Here is a 19,589-nt window from a genome sequence, read left to right on the forward strand (position 1 = left end):
AATTAATTTAGAATTTATTCATTAATTAATATGATAAAGTTAGTTATCAGGTTAAGATATTTTTTAATAAATAATAATTATGTAAAAGTGATTAAGACACATATCCCCCAAATGGGGATATGCTACACGCCAATCATAGTGTGTGACTAGGTCCAAGACTGGGTCTTGGATATTTCTTTTATTTTTTTAATAATTGGTTTATAATTGGAATTTAATTAATTTTTTTATAAATTTATCTAATAGAAATTAGTACCTAAAGATATACAAAAAAAAAATAGATTCTAGAGAATTTTAAACCTTTTCACAGAGAGAACAATATATCGTATTATTTTCTCTATCCCTGAAAATTGTCTAAGACCTAATATTCCAAGATCTCATGAGTTGAGTACATCTTGTGAATCAGAAATTTTCCCACCATTACTCTACATGCCCACACATGTCTTGAGGTGTAGAGATACATCTTGGAAGATCTTGGTCTGAGTACTCACAAAACTGCTTTGAATTGGATGTTCGTTGGAGTTACTAAAATATAACAAGGATTCTTGATTGTTCTACAATTGGAAAAATTCTATCTTTTTCTTTCTCTTTGACTAATATTTTGCATATTAATTGATCTGTTATTTAATTATTTTTTAATAAAAAAATGAAATCTTTGGGCCCACCACCCCGTGTTTTTCGCTGCGTACATGGTAAACCAGTTACCAACAAAAACCACTGAACAAAATACAGAATAGTCAAATTCACAGGAGCTTCATCATACTCACCCCACCTCTTAGCCCTAAAACACTCACGAATCGATTGCTTAGAAATCTTATCGGAACCTGGCCAATATTTATCCAAAGTGTTATTGACTCTTGTTTGAAATTCAAATTATTGCACTCTTCTTGACAATCTAAACCAATAATCAACGAAAACTCTTCAATAGTAAACCTTAGTTTAATACCACTAACCATAACCCAAAGCTCATACTCATTTGGCTACTTAACCTCCCTCAATAACAGCTCGTGCATTAATTAAGGTTGAGGTTTAAATGTAGAAAACTTAAGGAAACTACCAAAACAAATCTGAGAAAACATTTTTTTTTGTTTATTAAACTAATATTCTTTAAGGTCCTTAATAACATCATAATACAAGAAGAAACAACCTGGGAATGAAAAAATTGTTTTGGATGGATTAAATAATCTCAATCCTACAAGAGAAACAAAATTAAATTAAAAAATAATAATAAAATAGCATGTGGATGCCAAAAATCCACAAGAAAAAATATATGGTCCCGTGTTGAAGTAAATAAGGTTCTGTGAACATGAAAGAATTGACGCAACAAGAAACGTGTGGATGCCAATAACTTCCCACTCTTAAAGGACCTTCATTACATGTCCCCCGAGGCATCAAACAAGCATCGAAAACAAAAGAGTACAATCTGGCACCAATCGCACCTCGCGCGAGGTCACCTAACACCTTACTCAAAGTATCATGCTCAATGGACAAGCCACTTGCACCAAGGAAAAGTAGCACCAATGGAGGTGGCCTCTCTTGGGGGTTGTGGCCTCGGATCGATGGCAGTACCTCGCGAAGGACGTTGCCTCATGCCAAAGAGGAGCCTCGCACCAAAGGTGAACCTCGGGCCAAGAGAGTGCCTCGCGCCTTGAAGGGCGCCTCGTGTTGGGAATAGTGCCCTTAAAGTAATTGTAGTTGACAAATATTTTAAATGAAATAAATAATTGAATTGAATTATTATTATATACATACTATATCTGATATTATATGATAATATTAAGTGAATATCAGAAAATTCCAAAGTTTATCTATGTGGTCTTAATCTCATATTAGTATGGGAGGATCGAGATTAAGATAATAAACTTAAATAGTTTGCAGTAAAATAAAGTTAAGGAATCTTTAGATTAATTACTACAAGTAAGGTCTGCTAGTATTGTGAATACATATGACCTAGATCCGGGTTACTAGTGTAGTAGGACACTTTAGTGGAGGTACTTTACATGTTGAGAGTATGTAGAACTGGATTAGATGTGATTTATTAATACTTGTTTAAACACAGTTTCATAGTATTAATCAAACACATCAAACGATGATCATATACATGATGATCTTAATCCTGTGGTTACTATGAAATCCTATATATGTCATATGATCATTTGATTCATGCGTTAAGGTTTGTTAGAATGATCAGGCTGAGAACAATTATTTTGGAGACTCAATGATGTATATGGCTCGGGACGTAGTTTAACAGATATGGAATCTATACCTTCTTATAGATTGAATAATGGTTCCCTATTGAGTTGACTTTTGGAACTGAAAAGGTTATGAGCGCTTTTGTCGCAAACTTGTTGTGACACAACCTTCACCAGTAAAGTCAACGGTACTCTAGGAACAAGATATAGCTAAAAGGGTAAAATGGTAATTTTATTGCCTTTTAATTATGACCCATTAATAGAGGATTAACGATGTATGTAATGATTATATCAATGGACACTTTTTTTTTTTTGATAAATCAGGGAAATTTCATTACTTCTAACTAAATCATACAAACTCCAATTACACCTCAAAACAAGGGCAAACAAAGAAAACACACAGCCCCATTACAAAAGCCCAAACCAACCTCTATCCTGTTGACTAATTTTCTTTGGTAAACTATATGAAATTCTATTTTCAACACTAACTTTAGTATTATGAACAATTAACTTAGGTTGCATACTCTCCCAAGCCACAAAGTATCATTCCTAGCCTTCCAAATGTGATAGAGCAAAGCTGCTATAGCAGCCGAAAAAACTTGCTTCTGAAATTTGCTACTAGAAGCTCTCTCAATCCACCTAATAATTTTCCTCAAGGTGGTTAGCTTAGTTCTCCAATTCAGCCACTGTAAAATCTAATGATAGCAAGTTAAACTGAAATGGCAATTAAAAAATAGATGCTCACAGGATTCTTCAACTTCACCACAAAACAGACAATCTGATTGCTCAATAACTCCATGTCTTTTAAGTCTGTCTTTGGTATTCAATCTATTATGAATAACCAGCCAAAGAATAAAACTATGCTTAGGAGTATTCAATCTTCCCCACACCTCCTTACTCCAATGCACTTTATCAAGAGGAGAGTGAATATAAAAATAACCTGTACTAATCTGATAATCTTCTTTGTGCACTTGCAGCCTTTCTTTTAAACTTCTAAATTTCCCTTTGACTTCAACAATTTTCCTCCAATACCAACTACTATTAACAGGAGCCAAGTAGTTCCACCAATCTTCTTGCTTTCAGTAGACATGATGAACCCATTTAACCCAAAGGTTATCCTTCTTCTCAGCAACAGCCCAAACATGCTTTCTAATAGCTGCAATATTCCAAACTATGCTATTTTTAAAACCCAACCCACCAGCTTTCTTCAACTGACAAACAGCATTCCAAGCTATCCGACCCGGACCTGCCAAGGATGCTTGACCACTCCAAAGAAAAGCTCTAAACATAACAGAAATCTCTTTCAAAATCTTAGCCGGAATAATCATGATCTGATTCCAATATGAATGAATTGAAAGCAGAACTGAATTGATCAAAATAACACGGCCAGCAAAAGAAATATGTCTAGAACTCCAACATTTCAGCCGAGCAAGCATTCTATCAAGAAGGATTTGACAATCTTTAGCTGAAATCCTCTGAGAACAAATAGGCACTCCAAAGAAAAGCTCCAAGGATGCTTGACCACTCCAAAGAAAATCTCTACACATAACATAAATCTCTTTCAAAATCTTAGCCGGAATAATCATGATCTGATTCCAATATGAATGAATTGAAAGCAAAACTGAATTGATCAAAATAACACGGCCAGCAAAAGAAATATGTCTAGAACTCCAACATTTCAGCCGAGCAAGCATTCTATCAAGAAGGATTTGACAATCTTTAGCTGAAATCCTCTGAGAACAAATATGCACTCCAAGATATTTGAAAGGAAGATTACTTCTGATGTACCCCGAGGCATCAAGAATCCTTTGAAATTCAGCTTCATTCATACCGCAACAATATATGGCTGACTTGGATTTATTTGGAAAGAGACTTGAAGTGTTAGAGAATAACTGAAGCCCTTGCAGCAAAAAGTATATGGATCTGAAATCACCATGACAAAATAATAAAACATCATCTGAAATACTGAGATGCTTAATTTGTAGCCCTTCACATCTGTGATGGAATTTAAAGTCTTGCTTCCTTCCAACTCGATGCAAAATTCTAGTGAGATATTCCATTCCCAACACAAAGAATAAAGGAGACAAGGGGTCTCCCTGCCGCAGACCCCTCTTGGACCCAAAGAAATCATGTAAGGACCCATTGAACATAATAGAAAATTTCGGTGTTCTAACACACTGCATAACCAACTGAATGAAATGATTAGGAAAATTAAATGCTTCAAGTATTTCCTCAATAAAGTCCCATTCAATTGTGTCATAGGCTTTCCTCAAATCTAACTTTATCATGCATTTCGGCTTACCATTCTTCCTCCCATAGTGGTAAACAAGATCTTGACATATCATAATATTATGCGCAATAGACCTCCCTTTGACAAATCCTCCTTGATTCTAAGCAATAATCATAGGCAAAATAGAGCTCAATCTAGAACAAATCATCTTTGTGGCCACCTTATATAGAACATTGCAGCAAGCAATAGGCCGAAAATCACTCACAAATTTTGGACAGCTACCTTTCGGGATTAGGGTCAGAATGGTATTGTTTAATTCCTTTAAAATTTCCCCAGAGTGTAGAAAAGACAAGATAGCATCACTGACTTCAGATCCAACCAAATCCCAGTTATCCTGGAAAAAATAACTACCATAACCATCCGGGCCCGGGGCCTTTGAACCAAGAATCTCCCAAATAGCTTTCTGAACTTCCTCTTTTCTATAAGGCAAGAGAAGAGAATTAGCTTGCTCACTAGTTAGAATAGCACCTTGTTGAACCACCCTTTTAATTACCTTTTTCCTCAGTGCCAACTTACTGCCTAATAAATTCTGATAATACTCTAAAAAGGCAGTCGATACTTGATCAGGTTTATCAAGCAAATCTCCAGATTTTGAAGTTATAGAATAGATTCTATTCTGCCTACTCCTCTCCCTTATGCTTGTATGAAAAAAAGCAGTGTTAGAATCTCCTTCTTGACTCCATTTGATCTTAGCTTTTTGTTGCAAAAAAGAACAATAAGACCTGTGCAATTCAGAATACTTTTGTCGAGCTTCACTTTCCTTCTGAATTAAATTTGTGTTGAGGGGATCCTTACTCAACCTGTTTTGACATTCAGTAAGAGAATGAAAGGCCGCCATCTCTGCAACATGAATATCTGAAAATCCTTGTTTATTAATTGTCCGCAATGTGTCCTTAAGACGCTTGAGTTTCTGAACTGCCCTATACATCATTGTGCCATCAACAGGTCTACTCCAATCAGCGTGAACCAGATCTTGATAACCAGAAAAAGACTTCCACATTCGAAAGTACTTGAAAGGTTTCCTACCTGAAATCAGTTCAGGGTACACTGTTAGAATAGCTGGAGAGTGGTCAAAAATTCCCTCATTCAAAAAATGAACCTCCGCTACAGGGAAAGCATCCAACCACGCTTGATTAGCCAAAACTCGGTCTAATTTCGAATAAATTCTATCTTGACCCTTCTGTTTATTGCTCCAAGTATAAAAGTTCCCACTATACTTTATATCCTCCAAATAACAAGCCGTAATACACATCTGAAAAGCTTGAGAAGATTTATACTTAACACGAGCACCAATCCTTTCCTCTTTAGATAAAATGTCATTAAAATCACCTAGAACGATCCAAGGAGAAGTCATAGCCAGTTCCTGTAACTCCTTCCACAGTATACTCCTTCCTCCCTCATCATTCATACCATATACAAAAGTAACATGGAAACTATCCTTATTAGAGGTTGAACTGACATGTAAATGAATCAATTGACTAGAACACTGTAAAATATCAACATTAAACATGAACAGATTCCAGCTAACAACAATACGGCCACTCTCATGCAACGCATTATTCGAAGTAAAACACCAACCGGAGAGCACATGAAGATAAAGAGCTCCTAAGTTAGAAGCCTTAATCTTCGTTTCAAGGAGACCCACCAAACCAACCCGCCTGGAACAAATTAAATTTTTAACTGCTGATTGCTTATGTTGGCTGTTGATCCCCCTGACATTCCAACTCAATATCCTATCCATTGGAAAAAGGAGGTACTCCCCCTCCTCCTTTAATCTCCTCTTCTACCAATCCCATAGAACTCTCCCCTTCCTCACTAACTAACGCTTGGAAGGTATTACTAACAGTAGTAATAAGAGGCACGGCTGGGCAATGCTTTGCTTTATCCTTAGACCTCCCGTTCTTTAAAACTGGTTAAAATCCATCACTATCAGGTTTTAAAACCTGCTCAGTTATAGATGCTGACTGTTTTGCAACTTGCTTGACCACCCATTCTTGTTTCTTGCCTACACTCTTCCTGCAATCTTGAGTATTATGACCCATTCCTTTACAATGAGCACACACCATAAGCTTCCATTCATACGAAACAACTACTGAAACTTCAATGTCCAACTCATTCTCAAAGGAGATATACTCAGGAAAATCTTGTGAAACTGAAACCTCTATTAATACCCTTGGAAAACTTAGTTTATCTCTGTCCCTGGTAATAGGATCCACCATTAAAGGCTTTCCTATTTGACTCACAATCTTGAAGAGAGATCTTTCTCCCCAGTACTTCAGTTCCAAATCATTTAGGTGAATCCATGTGGGCACTCTTCGAATATCTTCTTTCTTAAAGTCTGTAACAGAATCCCACCGTTTCATAATCAAAGGCTTCTTATCAAAGAAGAAAAATCCACCATTAAGAATAGCATCTCTCTCAGTCATGGATAAAAATCAAACTATGAAAACCCCATGAGTCAGTACACCCACTTTATCAACTCCCTTGGTTTTCCATATTCGGCGAACAAAACCATCCATGACAGATAGAGGTGGATTTGCTCCCAAAACATAACACACTATGGAAGAATTCCAAAAAGCTACTTCATCCTCAATATCATCCATAGTAATCTTGATCCCCTTACCAATCACATTCTGCTTCTTACCCCAGATTCAGTACCAGCAAATTTAGGATTTAAATTCTGAACAATATTTCCAGATCTCAGAATAGGTGGGTTCGGATTCTTACCTTGGTTAACCTCCCATAAACATTTCTTCGAAGCAGCCAAGAAATTTGAGAAAACCTCTCATATCTCCTGCTGCTGCTGTAGATCTCGCAGAGTCGATTTGGGAGAAAGAGGATCAACTCCTTCCTTCTAGAGATCAGCAATGTCTAGATCCCGCTCAACTTCATTCTCCTCAATACTAGTTTCTTCATCAGAGAAATGAATTGGTTCAATTCCAAGAACTGCAGCCATGGATTTCGTTTTTTGAACATCAGCTGTGGAAACTGGACCACGTTTTTTCCTCTTCTTCTGAGTCGATTTAAGCTTCCCCTGCACCTTAACCCTTGTCTTCGCCATAGCACCAGCCCTCGAGCTGAGAACAAAGCAAGGAGAAAGAAAAGCCTTCCAAATTTATCAATGGACACTTTATTCTTAATAAAGTACTCAATAATTATATGTTTATAATTATCAAGAGTTCAATCTCATATTTTTAGTGAGTAATCATGAGATTAATTAATAAGATTATTTAATCAAAGAGCTTTGATTAATAATATAATATTTATTGGAACTTGATATTATAGGTCCATAGGTCCCCTGGGTGACTCTATCAACACCATATCAAGGTAAAAGTTAATACAAAGGTATAACTGTAATTTGAGAATTTGAGAAAAAAATTGTTCTTCGGGTCAAGTATGCAATTATATGATAATTGATGTTTAAATTAATTATTCATTTCAAATATATATTTATTAATTTAAATATATAAAATTTCAAATTTCATATATATATATATATTAATTCATTTTTAAAATTAATTATTTTGTTTGAGTGGGAGAAAATAAAATTGGTACGTCAAAAATAGTTTTTGATTTATTGCATTTTAAAAGATGATGATAATGATGATCATGAATTTGAATTTAGAATTTAGAATTTAGAATTTAAATTTTGAAATATGGTTGTCATCTTTCCTTAAAAATATTAACACCTTATTTTGTGGGAGATTGATTTAGTTAAATAATTAAATAAAAGAAAAATGCAAAATTCCTGAAAAGGAAATAGCAGTACACGCCTGACACAATCCAAACACTATGCCATGCATGTACCACTATACAGATATTGTATCTGTGTAGTTTTTATTTTATTTATTTAATTATTTAATAATTTAAAAATATTTTTTCAAATATGGTATGTTAGACTTTTACCTAAAATCTAATTCTATCATCATTATTATAATATTTTATATTACTATTATTATTAGGAATAATAAGGTAACATAAATATCTATATATATGATATACAAGAAGAAAAAAATACACAAGAGACACACAATAGAAACACACAACAATACAGAGAAAATTCATAATAGTTCTCAGAGCTTTTGTCAGACAAAAACTCTCTCTATTTTTTCTTCTTTCTTCTAGTCATTCTCAAACCATAATCCAAGTTCTCATGTGTTGAGAAATACTTGTGATTCCTAAAATACAAACTCATGTTCTCTATGTGCCCAAACACATCTTGAGGTGTAGAGTACACTCCGAAAGATCGTGGTTTGAGTACTCGAAGCTTTGGATAGGAAGATCGATAAAATACGAAAAGACTCAATGACACTTTATAAGCTTCAAGAGGTAAAAGTTCATGTTCTTGATATTTTGTGTTTATTTGTTGTATATATACTGTATATTTATATATATATTTGTTGCGTGATTAATAGTACTGTATGATATTATTTCTGGATTGTTTTCTTGGTCATATAAACTATTTATATGATTATTGAAAAAATTTGTATGTTGTTGTTGTGCTGTTTCATAAAAATAAAAATAAAAAAACAACGATCCCACCACGCAAAGTTTTTTGCTGCGTGCTCTGATTGGTTTTCCAACACCTCGTGCAGGAGGGTCTCGCGCCAAGAGGGCGCCTCACTCCAGGAAGGTACCTCACACCTGGAGGGTGCCTCGCACCATGAAGGCGCCTCATTCCTGGAAGGGTGTCTCGCGCCAGGAGGGCCTCACGTCAGGAGGGCCTCGCGCCTAGAGACTACCTCGCACTAGGAAGGCGCCTCGCGCCTGGAAGGGTGTCTCGCGCCAGGAGCGTCTCGCGCATGGAGACCGCTGGTCAATGGTCTCGCGAAGTGAGACCCTCGTCTCAAGCATGGGCATCATGTCTCATCGCATGCGCAGAGGCCTCGTTGAAAGGCCTTATCTCTCTCCCTGAGATAAGCGCCACCAACGGGGCACCTCTTTCCATGTGGGTGTCACAAGATGCAGAGTCAAGGACCTCTTGAACATGCGTTCAAGGAAGGTTAGGGAAGACCTCACAATGATTCGGTATGAAGTCAGAATAGGTACGGAATGCACTTACTAACCAAGAGGAGTTAGAGTGGAAGTAGTGGAAGTACTAAAATGGTACATAGTAAGGACTCCCCAAGCACGCATATGACGTTTATACCCGAAAAGTAGTGGAGGTATGACACAGTACCAAGGCAGGAGTACTTTTGCAGACCCCTAACATATACTGGAGCCGACCACCACTCCTCCAACACCACTACCACCTACATCCTGGATTGCAGCTCCTTGTCTCTTCGGGACCATAGTGTACCAAGAGCCATTAGAGCTCACCTAGAAATAGGGCCTCACTTCATCATTGAAGGGGGTTGAAAAATTCATTGTATACTTGGGTTAATAAGCAATATACGAGTTTTTACTCTATAGTTGATATGCATTTATCTTTCCTCAAGTCTGTTCTAAGTTCTTACTTAGTTATTCTCTTACTAAACTAAATAAACATGTAAAGCACTGTCAACACAACAACAAAACACTAAATAAACATGTAAAGCACAAAATCTACATCAAAACAATCTATAAAAAAAAATCAATAAACACCAAAACAACAATGCAACAACATAACAAAAATATGCGAATATATTGCAAATGAAATAACAATATTGTAAAACAACAATAATAAAATAGTAACAAAATTAAAATGGAAACTTCGAAGTTTTGCAATTAAACAAACATATTAAAACAACACATACAACAAGTTGTTGATAATAAAACTTTAAAATGGAAAAATTACTAAAAATATAAAATAGCATAATACCTTGAAATGCATAACCAAACAAGCACTAAAACAAACACATTGTGTCTATTAAATTATGAAACCAATTCAAAATACATAATAAAGCAATCACTGACCTGTATTGATACAAAAAAATTATAAAAAAACCCTAAAATCAACATCAAAACAGTATAATCGAAACAATAAGCAAACCTTAACAACATTTTTCTTCTGATAATCTTCGACAGCTTTCAAATGCCCTTTGCTTGATTTCAACTTTTTCGCCTTCCTCTGTTCAACAGCATCCAAAACAAATTTTCTTTTGTGTGATTCAGTTTTGGACGACTCAGCTTTGGGTGAGTTAGGAATGCTTGGATTCTCTTTAGTTCACCTCACAATAGCTTTCTTCCCCATTGATGGAGTTTGTTTTGTACTCTTGGTGGATTTTGATATTTTCTTTACATACGGTGAATGTGTAGAAGATGTCGATCGTAGAATGGTCATAGATGGTAAGGGATACTATATATACCATCAAGAAATGTGGGCTATGGTTGTAGAGTATACGAACAGTTAACAACAAACTTTTCTAGGAAAAAAATTGAAGAGTCTAAAGAGTGATCGTGTAGCAGAAAAAGAAAGAATAGAGTGGAGAGTGGGAAGAATATAGGAGAAATGTGGGAAGAGTGTCAATTTAAAATAATAAAAATAATATAAAACAATGTTTAAAAAGGCTACCGATAGGCAAGATAGTATATGTGTAATATCAAAAAATATAATACAGGATAAAAGTTAAGTGATAACCATAAAAATGTAAAACATGTCGTGCGGCTGTAAAATTGTTAAAATAATGTGATTTTTGGCACTTTATGTAAAAATCTCTTAAAAAAAATAGAATGAATGAATAAAAAAAACTAAACTCAATCTATTTAGAAAAATTATATTCTATTCGTGAGAATGTAAAAAACAAAATAATTAAAATAAAATAAAATCTTTATGATTTCATTTGTCCAAAATTTAAAGTGTGTTTTTTTTTTATTTTGACTTCTTGGAAAAATAACCGATTAAAAAAGAAAAAAATATTTTTAAGAGAAAAAAATGAAAGAATAATAAGATAATTATATATGTTATTAATTTTTGTATATATCCAAATAAATAAACCAATCATTAGACTATAATTCAATGATTATAAACAAGTCATTATATATAGTAATATTTTATAATCATATATATATGCATTTATATATTTATGAGTTAAATTAGTTAGGAAAGATTCTTTTCTCTAATGTTCTCTTTGGATAGATATAAGAGTTAGCTTCTTAAATAATAATATTAAATTGACCTCAAGATTCGAAAGATGGGAAATTATGTAAGTCTTTCTTCCATGTAGATGATAATTACGTAAGTTTCACATGCTAATATGAATTTTTTGTCTTTTTTTTCAAACTCAGATTTAACTACATCACTCAATCAAAATAATTTTTTTAATTTTCAATTATTATATTCAGCATTACGTCGAAATACAATATAACAGTGTGCTTTTACGTTAATTTTCACTAAATAAAAAGTCGCACATTTAGCATTTAAACATAATTTTTTCTCCCTTATCTGCCCAACCACTTAAGCTAGGTATCAGAATAAGTAGAATTTTTTTTCCCTACAACACTGTGTTCTCATCCAAATGGCTGGCCCTAGTTTAGACTAGGCCACTTGAGCAATGAAGAGAAAAGAGAGAGAAAATAGGGTAGAAAAAAATGCAATTTTGATCAAGTTGGATAGAGGGACAAGACATGGATCATAAACTCGGTCCCAATCGAGCTTTCAAGCATAGCCCAACCTAGTTGAGGTTTACTTTAACTATAGTCTAGTTAACAAGTTGACCCAGTCACTTGAAAGTAAAATGAATACTCGAAATTGACTCGGTGAGCTAGGAGTTTTATTTAAGTTAACCAATACCCCCGACTACGTACAAATAGATGTGTTATATTTTACTGGCTCTTTCAATATTTGTCTCCCTCAAATAATGAGCCAAACCCAAGCCATAGAAAAGATATCAATATGAGCAGACATGTGTGAAATAGTACCAGTCAAACCTATTATTCCGGTGGTCTTTACGTGACCTTTCTCTCTAGGTGGTCTTTACGTGACCTTTCTGTGTCTTTGGTCTTCAGAGGATTTGCTGGTTCTCTTTTCGGATGGAGTCACTCGAGGGCTCACAAGTGGACCTGGAAGATATCCTCAATAAAACAGTTTCACTGTCGGTCGAAGATAATGAGGAGGACTGGGAAACTATTGATCCTGGGGATCTCATGTTTAATATGTCAGTGGTGGGGAGAGTGATAGCACGGAGAAAATGCAAGGAAAGCTTCTTAAAATCTACCTTCGGTAGAATTTGGGAGGCAAAGGTGGGATGGAACGTGAAAATCCTGGAACAGGGGGAAGAGAGCTCGATAGTGGGGTTCGCTTTTGAGGAGGAACAGCTAAAGAAGAGGGTCATTAGCAGATCCCCCTGGTCCTTTAAAGGAGGCATCCTGATCGTCGAATCATGGCCAGCATCTGGCATCTGGAAAGAGGCTCGCTTGGAGCACTTCGAGTGTTGGGTTAGAATGACAGGCATTCATCCGAAGGCCTTAACCAAAAATAATATAAACAAGCTGGGAGGTATGGCTGGGACTGTATTAGACATAAAATGGGACGATCCCCGGGTCATTATGATGAAGTAGGAGGTGAGGGTGAAGATTAAATACCACATCAACAAGGTTGCCTTTGTTGGGAGGTACCTGCCAGTGGACGGAGGGAAACACTGGGTGCAATTTAAATTCGATTACCTCCCCCTCCTCTGTTTCACCTGTGGTCGATGGGGCCATCATAAAAATTCATGCAGTAGAGAGCAAGTCATGGTGCAAGACCTTAATGGAGACATGCTGCCCCTGTATGGCAGTTGGCTAAACACAGATGATGATAGGAAGAACTGCTTCAGCAACTTGAAGGAACAAAAACTTACCACTGGAGATAGGAGGACGGAATCAATGGTGGCCGGAGGAGCAAGGCAGGAAGGCGAAGACCAAGGGGTGGAGAAAGCTGATGGGAATGTGTCTGGGACCGCCGTGCATGGAGCGCCTCAACGCTCATTGGGGGAAGAGCATCCTCAGCCCTAGACAGCGGTTTCTGCCTTGGTCCACGGGAAAGAAAACCACAAAGGCGGGAAAGTGGACATTGAAACCATGAAAGATCTCTCCAAGGGACAAGTGCCTGTTACAGGAGGCCAGAGTGAAGTTTGGCTGATTAGACAGCAGGAGGGAAAGATGGCGATGGAGATAGTGCCTATGGGGTTAGCCTATCTTGATCAGGAAGTCAATGAGGATACTTCGAATGGGCCGGGCCTGGGGTCTCCTAAGACTCGGGTTAGTGATTCGGTTGGTCCGACACAAGGACAAAGAGGGCCACGTGATAAGTTAAGAGAGCACGTGCCTCATTCTGAGTTGGATAAGGAGAAGGGTCAAAAGAAAAGTTGGAAAAGAGTCAATAGAAAAGACTGCTATGGCCAGACTACAACCAAGGAACATTACGAGATTTCGAAAAATAGCAAGAAAAGAAGAGGCGTGAAGGATGGGAGTGCTGAGCAGCTGGGGCGAATCTGCAAAAAACAAGAGGTAGGGGAGAAGAAGATCGATGGGCTCGAGTTCTCCCCACCGCCTACTCACCTGCTGGCTCCGGGAAAGTTCGATGTGTGAAGCTCAAGTCTCCACTCTGGTCAGAGTCAAGGAAGAGGAAAAAAGAAAAGGTCGATTAAGGAAGAGGCTCGTACCAAACCCACACGGATTGGAGTCACTAACTCAATTGAGAAGCTGGAGGTAAATGGGGAAGGGATACGAGTGATGATAGAAGGAGGAGAGGCAACACCGGGGGAGAGGTTTCCCATCTTAGAGGATTCCTTGGCTCCTATCACTAAGGATGATTCGGCGAGCCTTGGGGGTCAAGGCTGCCGAACACAATGAAACTCTTCTGCTGGAATGTGCAGGGGTTGGGGAACCCTTGTACATTCAACATTCTAAAATCCCACTGTGTTCGTCTAAAACCGGATATCGTGCTCATCATGGAAAGCAAGTTAGTGCGGAATCAAGTGGAAAGTGTTACTCTCAGGTGCGGGTTTGACAATTTCTTTACAGTGGATAGATTCGAGCTGAGCGGAGGTTTGTTGTTGATGTGGAATTCCACCCTGAAGGTTAGTATACAACGTTTTTCAAAACACCACATTGATACTGTGATCCATAAAGTAGAGGAAGGGGACTTCCATTTTACTTGAATGTATGGGAATCCAGTAGCTGCTGAACGCTGTCACACCTGGGAGCTTCTATGTCGCATTGCTGACTCTATCCAGGGGCCTTGGATCCTGGGTGGGGATTTTAATGAAATTCTGTCGACGGAGGAAAAGAGTGGAGGAAATACTCGAAGTGGAGAGGCCATGAGCAGGTTCCAGAGAGCCCTGGACTACTGCGCTTTGGATGATATTACTAGACGAGAAAAAGTCTTCTCTTGGTGCAACGGCCAGAAGACGAACTTTATTATGGAAAAATTGGATCGATTTCTTGCTAATGTGGAGTGGAAGGACAGGTTCAAGGACTTTAAAATCCAGTACCTGGACTGGATGGGCTCTGACCATAAGGCCAATGTCACGGTCTTTGGTGAGGTGTGGTCCCTTAGGGAGACTAAAGGAAATTTCAGGTCTCGTTTCCACTTCGAGGAGGCGTGGTGTGAAGAGGCAACATGTAAACAAATTATCGAGGACAAGTGGAATAATGGTGAAGTTTGCAATAGCCCGTCCGAATTCAATATGAAGATAGAGGAGTGTAAAAAGAAGTTGAGGTGATGGAACCATGAGATGAGGAAGCAGATGAATTCTAGTATAGACGAAGCCAATCAAAGAATTAAAGACATGTCTATCACTATGGACCCCAATAGCTGGCAACGCCTTAAGAAGGAGGAAAAATATCTGAATTACCTATTGGAGAAAAAAGAAGTTTACTAGAGACAAAGAAGCAGGGCGGTATGGTTAAAATGTGGAGATCGCAACTCTCGCTATTTCCATCATAAAGCCTCGTTGAGAAAGAAGAAGAATAGAATTGAAGGACTGCTTAACAATGCAGGGACTCTCTAAAGTGAGGCTGAGAATGTCGAGAAAATTGTGGTCGATTACTTCCAAACCTTGTTCAGGTCAACTAATCCCTCCGACGAAATAATTGATACTGCTTTAAGAGGGATTCAACAAAAAATTTCGGAGGCTATGAATGAGAACTTACTGGGGAGGTTCTCTGAAGAGGAGGTATTTTCGGCGATTAAGGGCATGAACCCTATCAAAGCCCCAGGAATTGATGGGCTCCCTGCCCTCTTCTTCCAGAAATTCTGGAACTCGGTTCGGGGTGATGTAGTTAGCGTTTGCCTGAAAGTTTTAAATGAGAATTTCCCACTCCAGCAACTCAACGAGACTCTGATTACACTCATACCAAAGGTGCCGAAAGCAAAGATGATTGAGGAGTACCGTCCTATTAGCCTATGCAAGGTGGTTTATAAAATTATTTCAAAATGCTTGGTAGAACGTATGAAAAGTTATCTGGCGGTGGCTGTTTCGAATTCCCAAAGTGTATTTGTTACGGGAAGAATGATTCATGATAATGCAATTATTGGATACGAAGGGTTACACTGCATGAGAAAGGATCGCTTCGGGAATGGAAAGAAAATGGCCTTAAAGCTTGATATGTCCAAGGCTTATGACAGAATTGAATGGAGATTTGTGGAGCGACTAATGTTAAAGATGGGCTACCATGAAGAGTGGGTGAAGAAAATCATGGGGTGCATTACCTCAGCTTCCTTTTCCTTCCTGATTAACGGGGAAGTCAGAGGTAATGTAACTCCAGAGCATGGTCTTTGCCAAGGTGACCCTCTCTCCCCCTTCATTTTCGTGCTCTGCGCTGAAGCTCTCTCTAGTTTGATTTTGGAAGCTGAACAGAGTAATCTTCTAGAGGGTATCTACTTTCGAAGAAGAGGGGTGAAAGTTTCTCATTTGTTCTTTGCTGATGACAAAATCATGTTTCGCAATGCGGATGGGAATGGGTGTAGAGCTCTAAGAAATATTCTCTGTTGGTACACTGCCGCATCGGGGCAGGTGATTAATTTCAGCAAGTCAGAAGTTTGTTTTGGAAGTAAAGTTGATGAAGACACAAAGAAAGAGATAGCAGGGATGTTTGAAGTTAAAATCACGGAGCATTTTGAGAAGAACTTGGGTATCCCGGGATTGGTTGGCAGATCGAAGAGGGAAACCTTTAAATCAATAAAAGGCAGAATCTGGAATAAGATAAAGGGTTGGAAGAGATCCATGTTCTCTACAGCGGGGAAGGAAGTCCTGATAAAGGCAGTGGTGCAAGCAATGCCGAATTATGCCATGAAATGTTTTAGACTCCCTCTAAATTTGATAAATAATATTCATAGCATTGCTGCCAAATTCTGGTGGGGCTCATCTGAGAAGAAAAGAAGAATTCACTGGTGCAAGTGGGAAGAGTTGTGTAAAAGAAAGTTTAGAGGAGGCTTAGGGTTCAAAGATATGGAGCTATTCAATAAAGCTATGCTTGCTAAACAATGTTGGAGATTAGAGAGATTCCCGGAATCCCTGGTTGCTAAAGTCCTCAAATTTAGTTACCACAGTAACTGTGATTTTCTTCAAGCGAAGAAGGGTTCTGCTCCTTCCTTCATTTGGCGGAGTCTTCTTTGGGGGAGGAAAATTATCGAAGCGGGCTCGCGCTGGAGAATCGGGTTGGGAGAGGAGGTTAGAATTGTAGAGGACAAATGGCTGCCAAGGCCGTTGAATTTCACCTTCCTGGAAAAACCTGAACTGCCAGCAGGCATTAGAGTGATCGACCTGAGGAAAGCTGATGGGGAGTGGGATGAGATCTTCATCCGAAACATATTTACTAAGGAGGATGCAGATAGTATTTTAAGCATCATCCCAGGACCATTGGACTCTAGAGATAAAAGAATATGGCATTATAACCAAAATGGTGAATACTCGGTGCGCAGCGGCTACCAAGTGGCTATTCGTGAGAAAGAAAGGGTCGAAGGATCAAATATGAGGGAAACTGAAAGTTGGTGGAAAAAAGTGTGGAGTTTGAGAGTCCCTCCCAAAATCAAACTTTTCCTATGGAAGCTAAGCAACAAGTGGCTTCCCACTAATAGTGTTCTATTTTGCAGGAAACTAAGGAAGGAGCAGGGGTGCTGCATGTGTGGGGATTCTAACCAGAGAGAGGACTGGTACCACGCAATTTGGCAATGCCCAAGAAATAAACAAGTTTGGAAGGTGGCAGGTTTCAGCAAGATTACTAAAAGAAGGAATCTTGAGGACCCGATATCCTTCCTATCCAGAATTTCCCTTCAGCTCCCCAAAGACAAATTTGGCTTCTTTTCTACCTTGGCTTGGCAGTGTTGGAACAGCCGCAACAACGATGCTTTCAGGAAATGGAACCCGGAGGCTACAGCTATGGTGGATTGGGCGGCCAGCTATCTGGAGGAGTTTGCTCAAACCGATGATGCCGCTCCAGCCAAAACCAATTCTGCTCATCAAAGGTGGATAGCTCCTATTGAGGGAGAGTGCATGATCAATGTGGATGCGGCAGTGAACAAGATCCAAGGCTGCTGTAGAAATGGCGTTGTAATCAGGGACAGATTGGGAGATGTGATAGCTTCAAGTTGTACGTTTATAAACTGTGCTTATGACCCTCTTGTTGCTGAATTGCTGGCCATTCAACAGGGTATCAACCTCAGTAAGAGGTTCAACATTAAAGGGTGGCTGATAGTTTCGGACTGTAGCCTTGCGGTTGGTATGCTCAATAGACCACCAGAAGAGAGTGGTGATTTGGATTTACTGGTGTTTGATATCAGGAGGGAGGCAGAAAACCAGAGTATTCGGTCCGTTTGGTTTGGTCCCAGATCGTCGAATGGTGTGGCTCACATGATTGCCAAATTTGCATTGCTATCTTAAGAGACTTGCTGCAGGGAAGGTAGTGTTCCCCCAATGGCATCACTAGCTCTCGCTGAAGACAAAGCCTTCTTGGGTTGCTGAGTCTCGTTTTGTTTCTCTTCTCTGTAACTCGTCTCAAAAAAAAAAAAAAAAAAAAAACCTATTATTCCTAGATTAGATTGACTAGTTACTTAGAAGCATAATGAACTGACATTCCTGCCATCAAGCTTACAATTCGACGTGTGTTATGCGAGCAGTAAAGTAAAGTCTCGAAATTAATAAAATACTACTGACCACTTAAGTACTCATTAAGCAAAACTAGGCTTCTCTCGAAACCATTTCTGCAAGTCCTATTAAGAGTCAATTAGTTATTTTTCTGTTTTGTTTTAGCTAACTAATTTTTAGTTAGATGGAAGTTTTTTTTAACCAATTGGCTTGCTATATATAGGCTCATTTAGAGCTATAAATGTGGGCCGGCCCGGCCCACATTTTCGTGCCTCCGATAAATTCGGGCCGGGTCGGGCCGGCCCATTTTTGAAAGAGTAGGCCCAGCACGGCCCATGGGCCCGGCCCATGTCGTGCCGTGCTCGTGCCATGTCGGGCCGGCCCACTTTCTATATTCGGGCCCACTTTTAGGCCCACTTTCTATATTCAGGCCCACTTTTTTTTTTTGCTAAAAAATGTGAGGATAGAGAATTGAACCCTCCACCTCCTCTTTAACCATCAATGGACTTACCACCAAACCAAATACATTTCTTTGTTTAAATTATAATTTTAGATATTTTTATATACTTTTTAACAATATTTTACACAAAATTATATCAAAGATAATTATTAGAATTTTAATACCTACTAATAAATGCTAAAAATTTAACTAACAAATCTTAAAATAAATTAATATAATTATAAAAATATAAACATTGAGAAAAATAAGACATATATTATCATTTAATTTATTAATTATTGACAAATAAAAATTTATTATGATTATTAATGTCAATATATCAGGTTTTTTATCGTGTCGTGCTTTCGGGCTAGTTTGTTCGTACTTTCGTGTCGTGTCGTGTCGTACCGTGCCGTGCCTGGCCCAAGCCCATATTTTTTCGTGCCGTGTCGTGCTCGTGCCGTGCTCAAAAGCTCGGCCCGTATTTACAACTCTAGGCTCATTCAGGTCTTGTAACAACAAAAATGACTCACCATATTTGTAAGAATAATATGAAACATGGTATTTCTTCTAATATGGTATATGATGTGAACTAAACTTCTATTGTGATTTTTTCCAAGCTTCCATGGTACGCACTAGAGCCACTGGACAGAGAACCTCTGATACTATTCCTCCAACAACCA

At 38.1% G+C, this 19,589-nt stretch overlaps 2 protein-coding genes across 2 annotated transcripts; one reads left to right on the forward strand and one right to left on the reverse strand.

The window, feature by feature from the left end:
• Nucleotides 1-4,579: 4,579 nt before the first annotated feature.
• Nucleotides 4,580-6,220, reverse strand: LOC133806003 (uncharacterized). Its single transcript, XM_062244140.1, has one exon. The coding sequence runs from the start codon at nucleotides 6,218-6,220 to the stop codon at nucleotides 4,580-4,582; it is 1,641 nt and encodes a 546-aa protein (XP_062100124.1).
• An 8,320-nt stretch (nucleotides 6,221-14,540) lies between these two features.
• Nucleotides 14,541-18,263, forward strand: LOC133806004 (uncharacterized). The gene is made up of 2 exons (XM_062244141.1): nucleotides 14,541-15,100; nucleotides 15,449-18,263. The coding sequence occupies exons 1-2, from the start codon at nucleotides 14,541-14,543 to the stop codon at nucleotides 18,261-18,263; spliced, it is 3,375 nt and encodes a 1,124-aa protein (XP_062100125.1).
• Nucleotides 18,264-19,589: the final 1,326 nt, after the last annotated feature.

This window comes from Humulus lupulus, chromosome X, assembly GCF_963169125.1.
Source record: "Humulus lupulus chromosome X, drHumLupu1.1, whole genome shotgun sequence".
Taxonomy (NCBI): domain Eukaryota; kingdom Viridiplantae; phylum Streptophyta; class Magnoliopsida; order Rosales; family Cannabaceae; genus Humulus; species Humulus lupulus.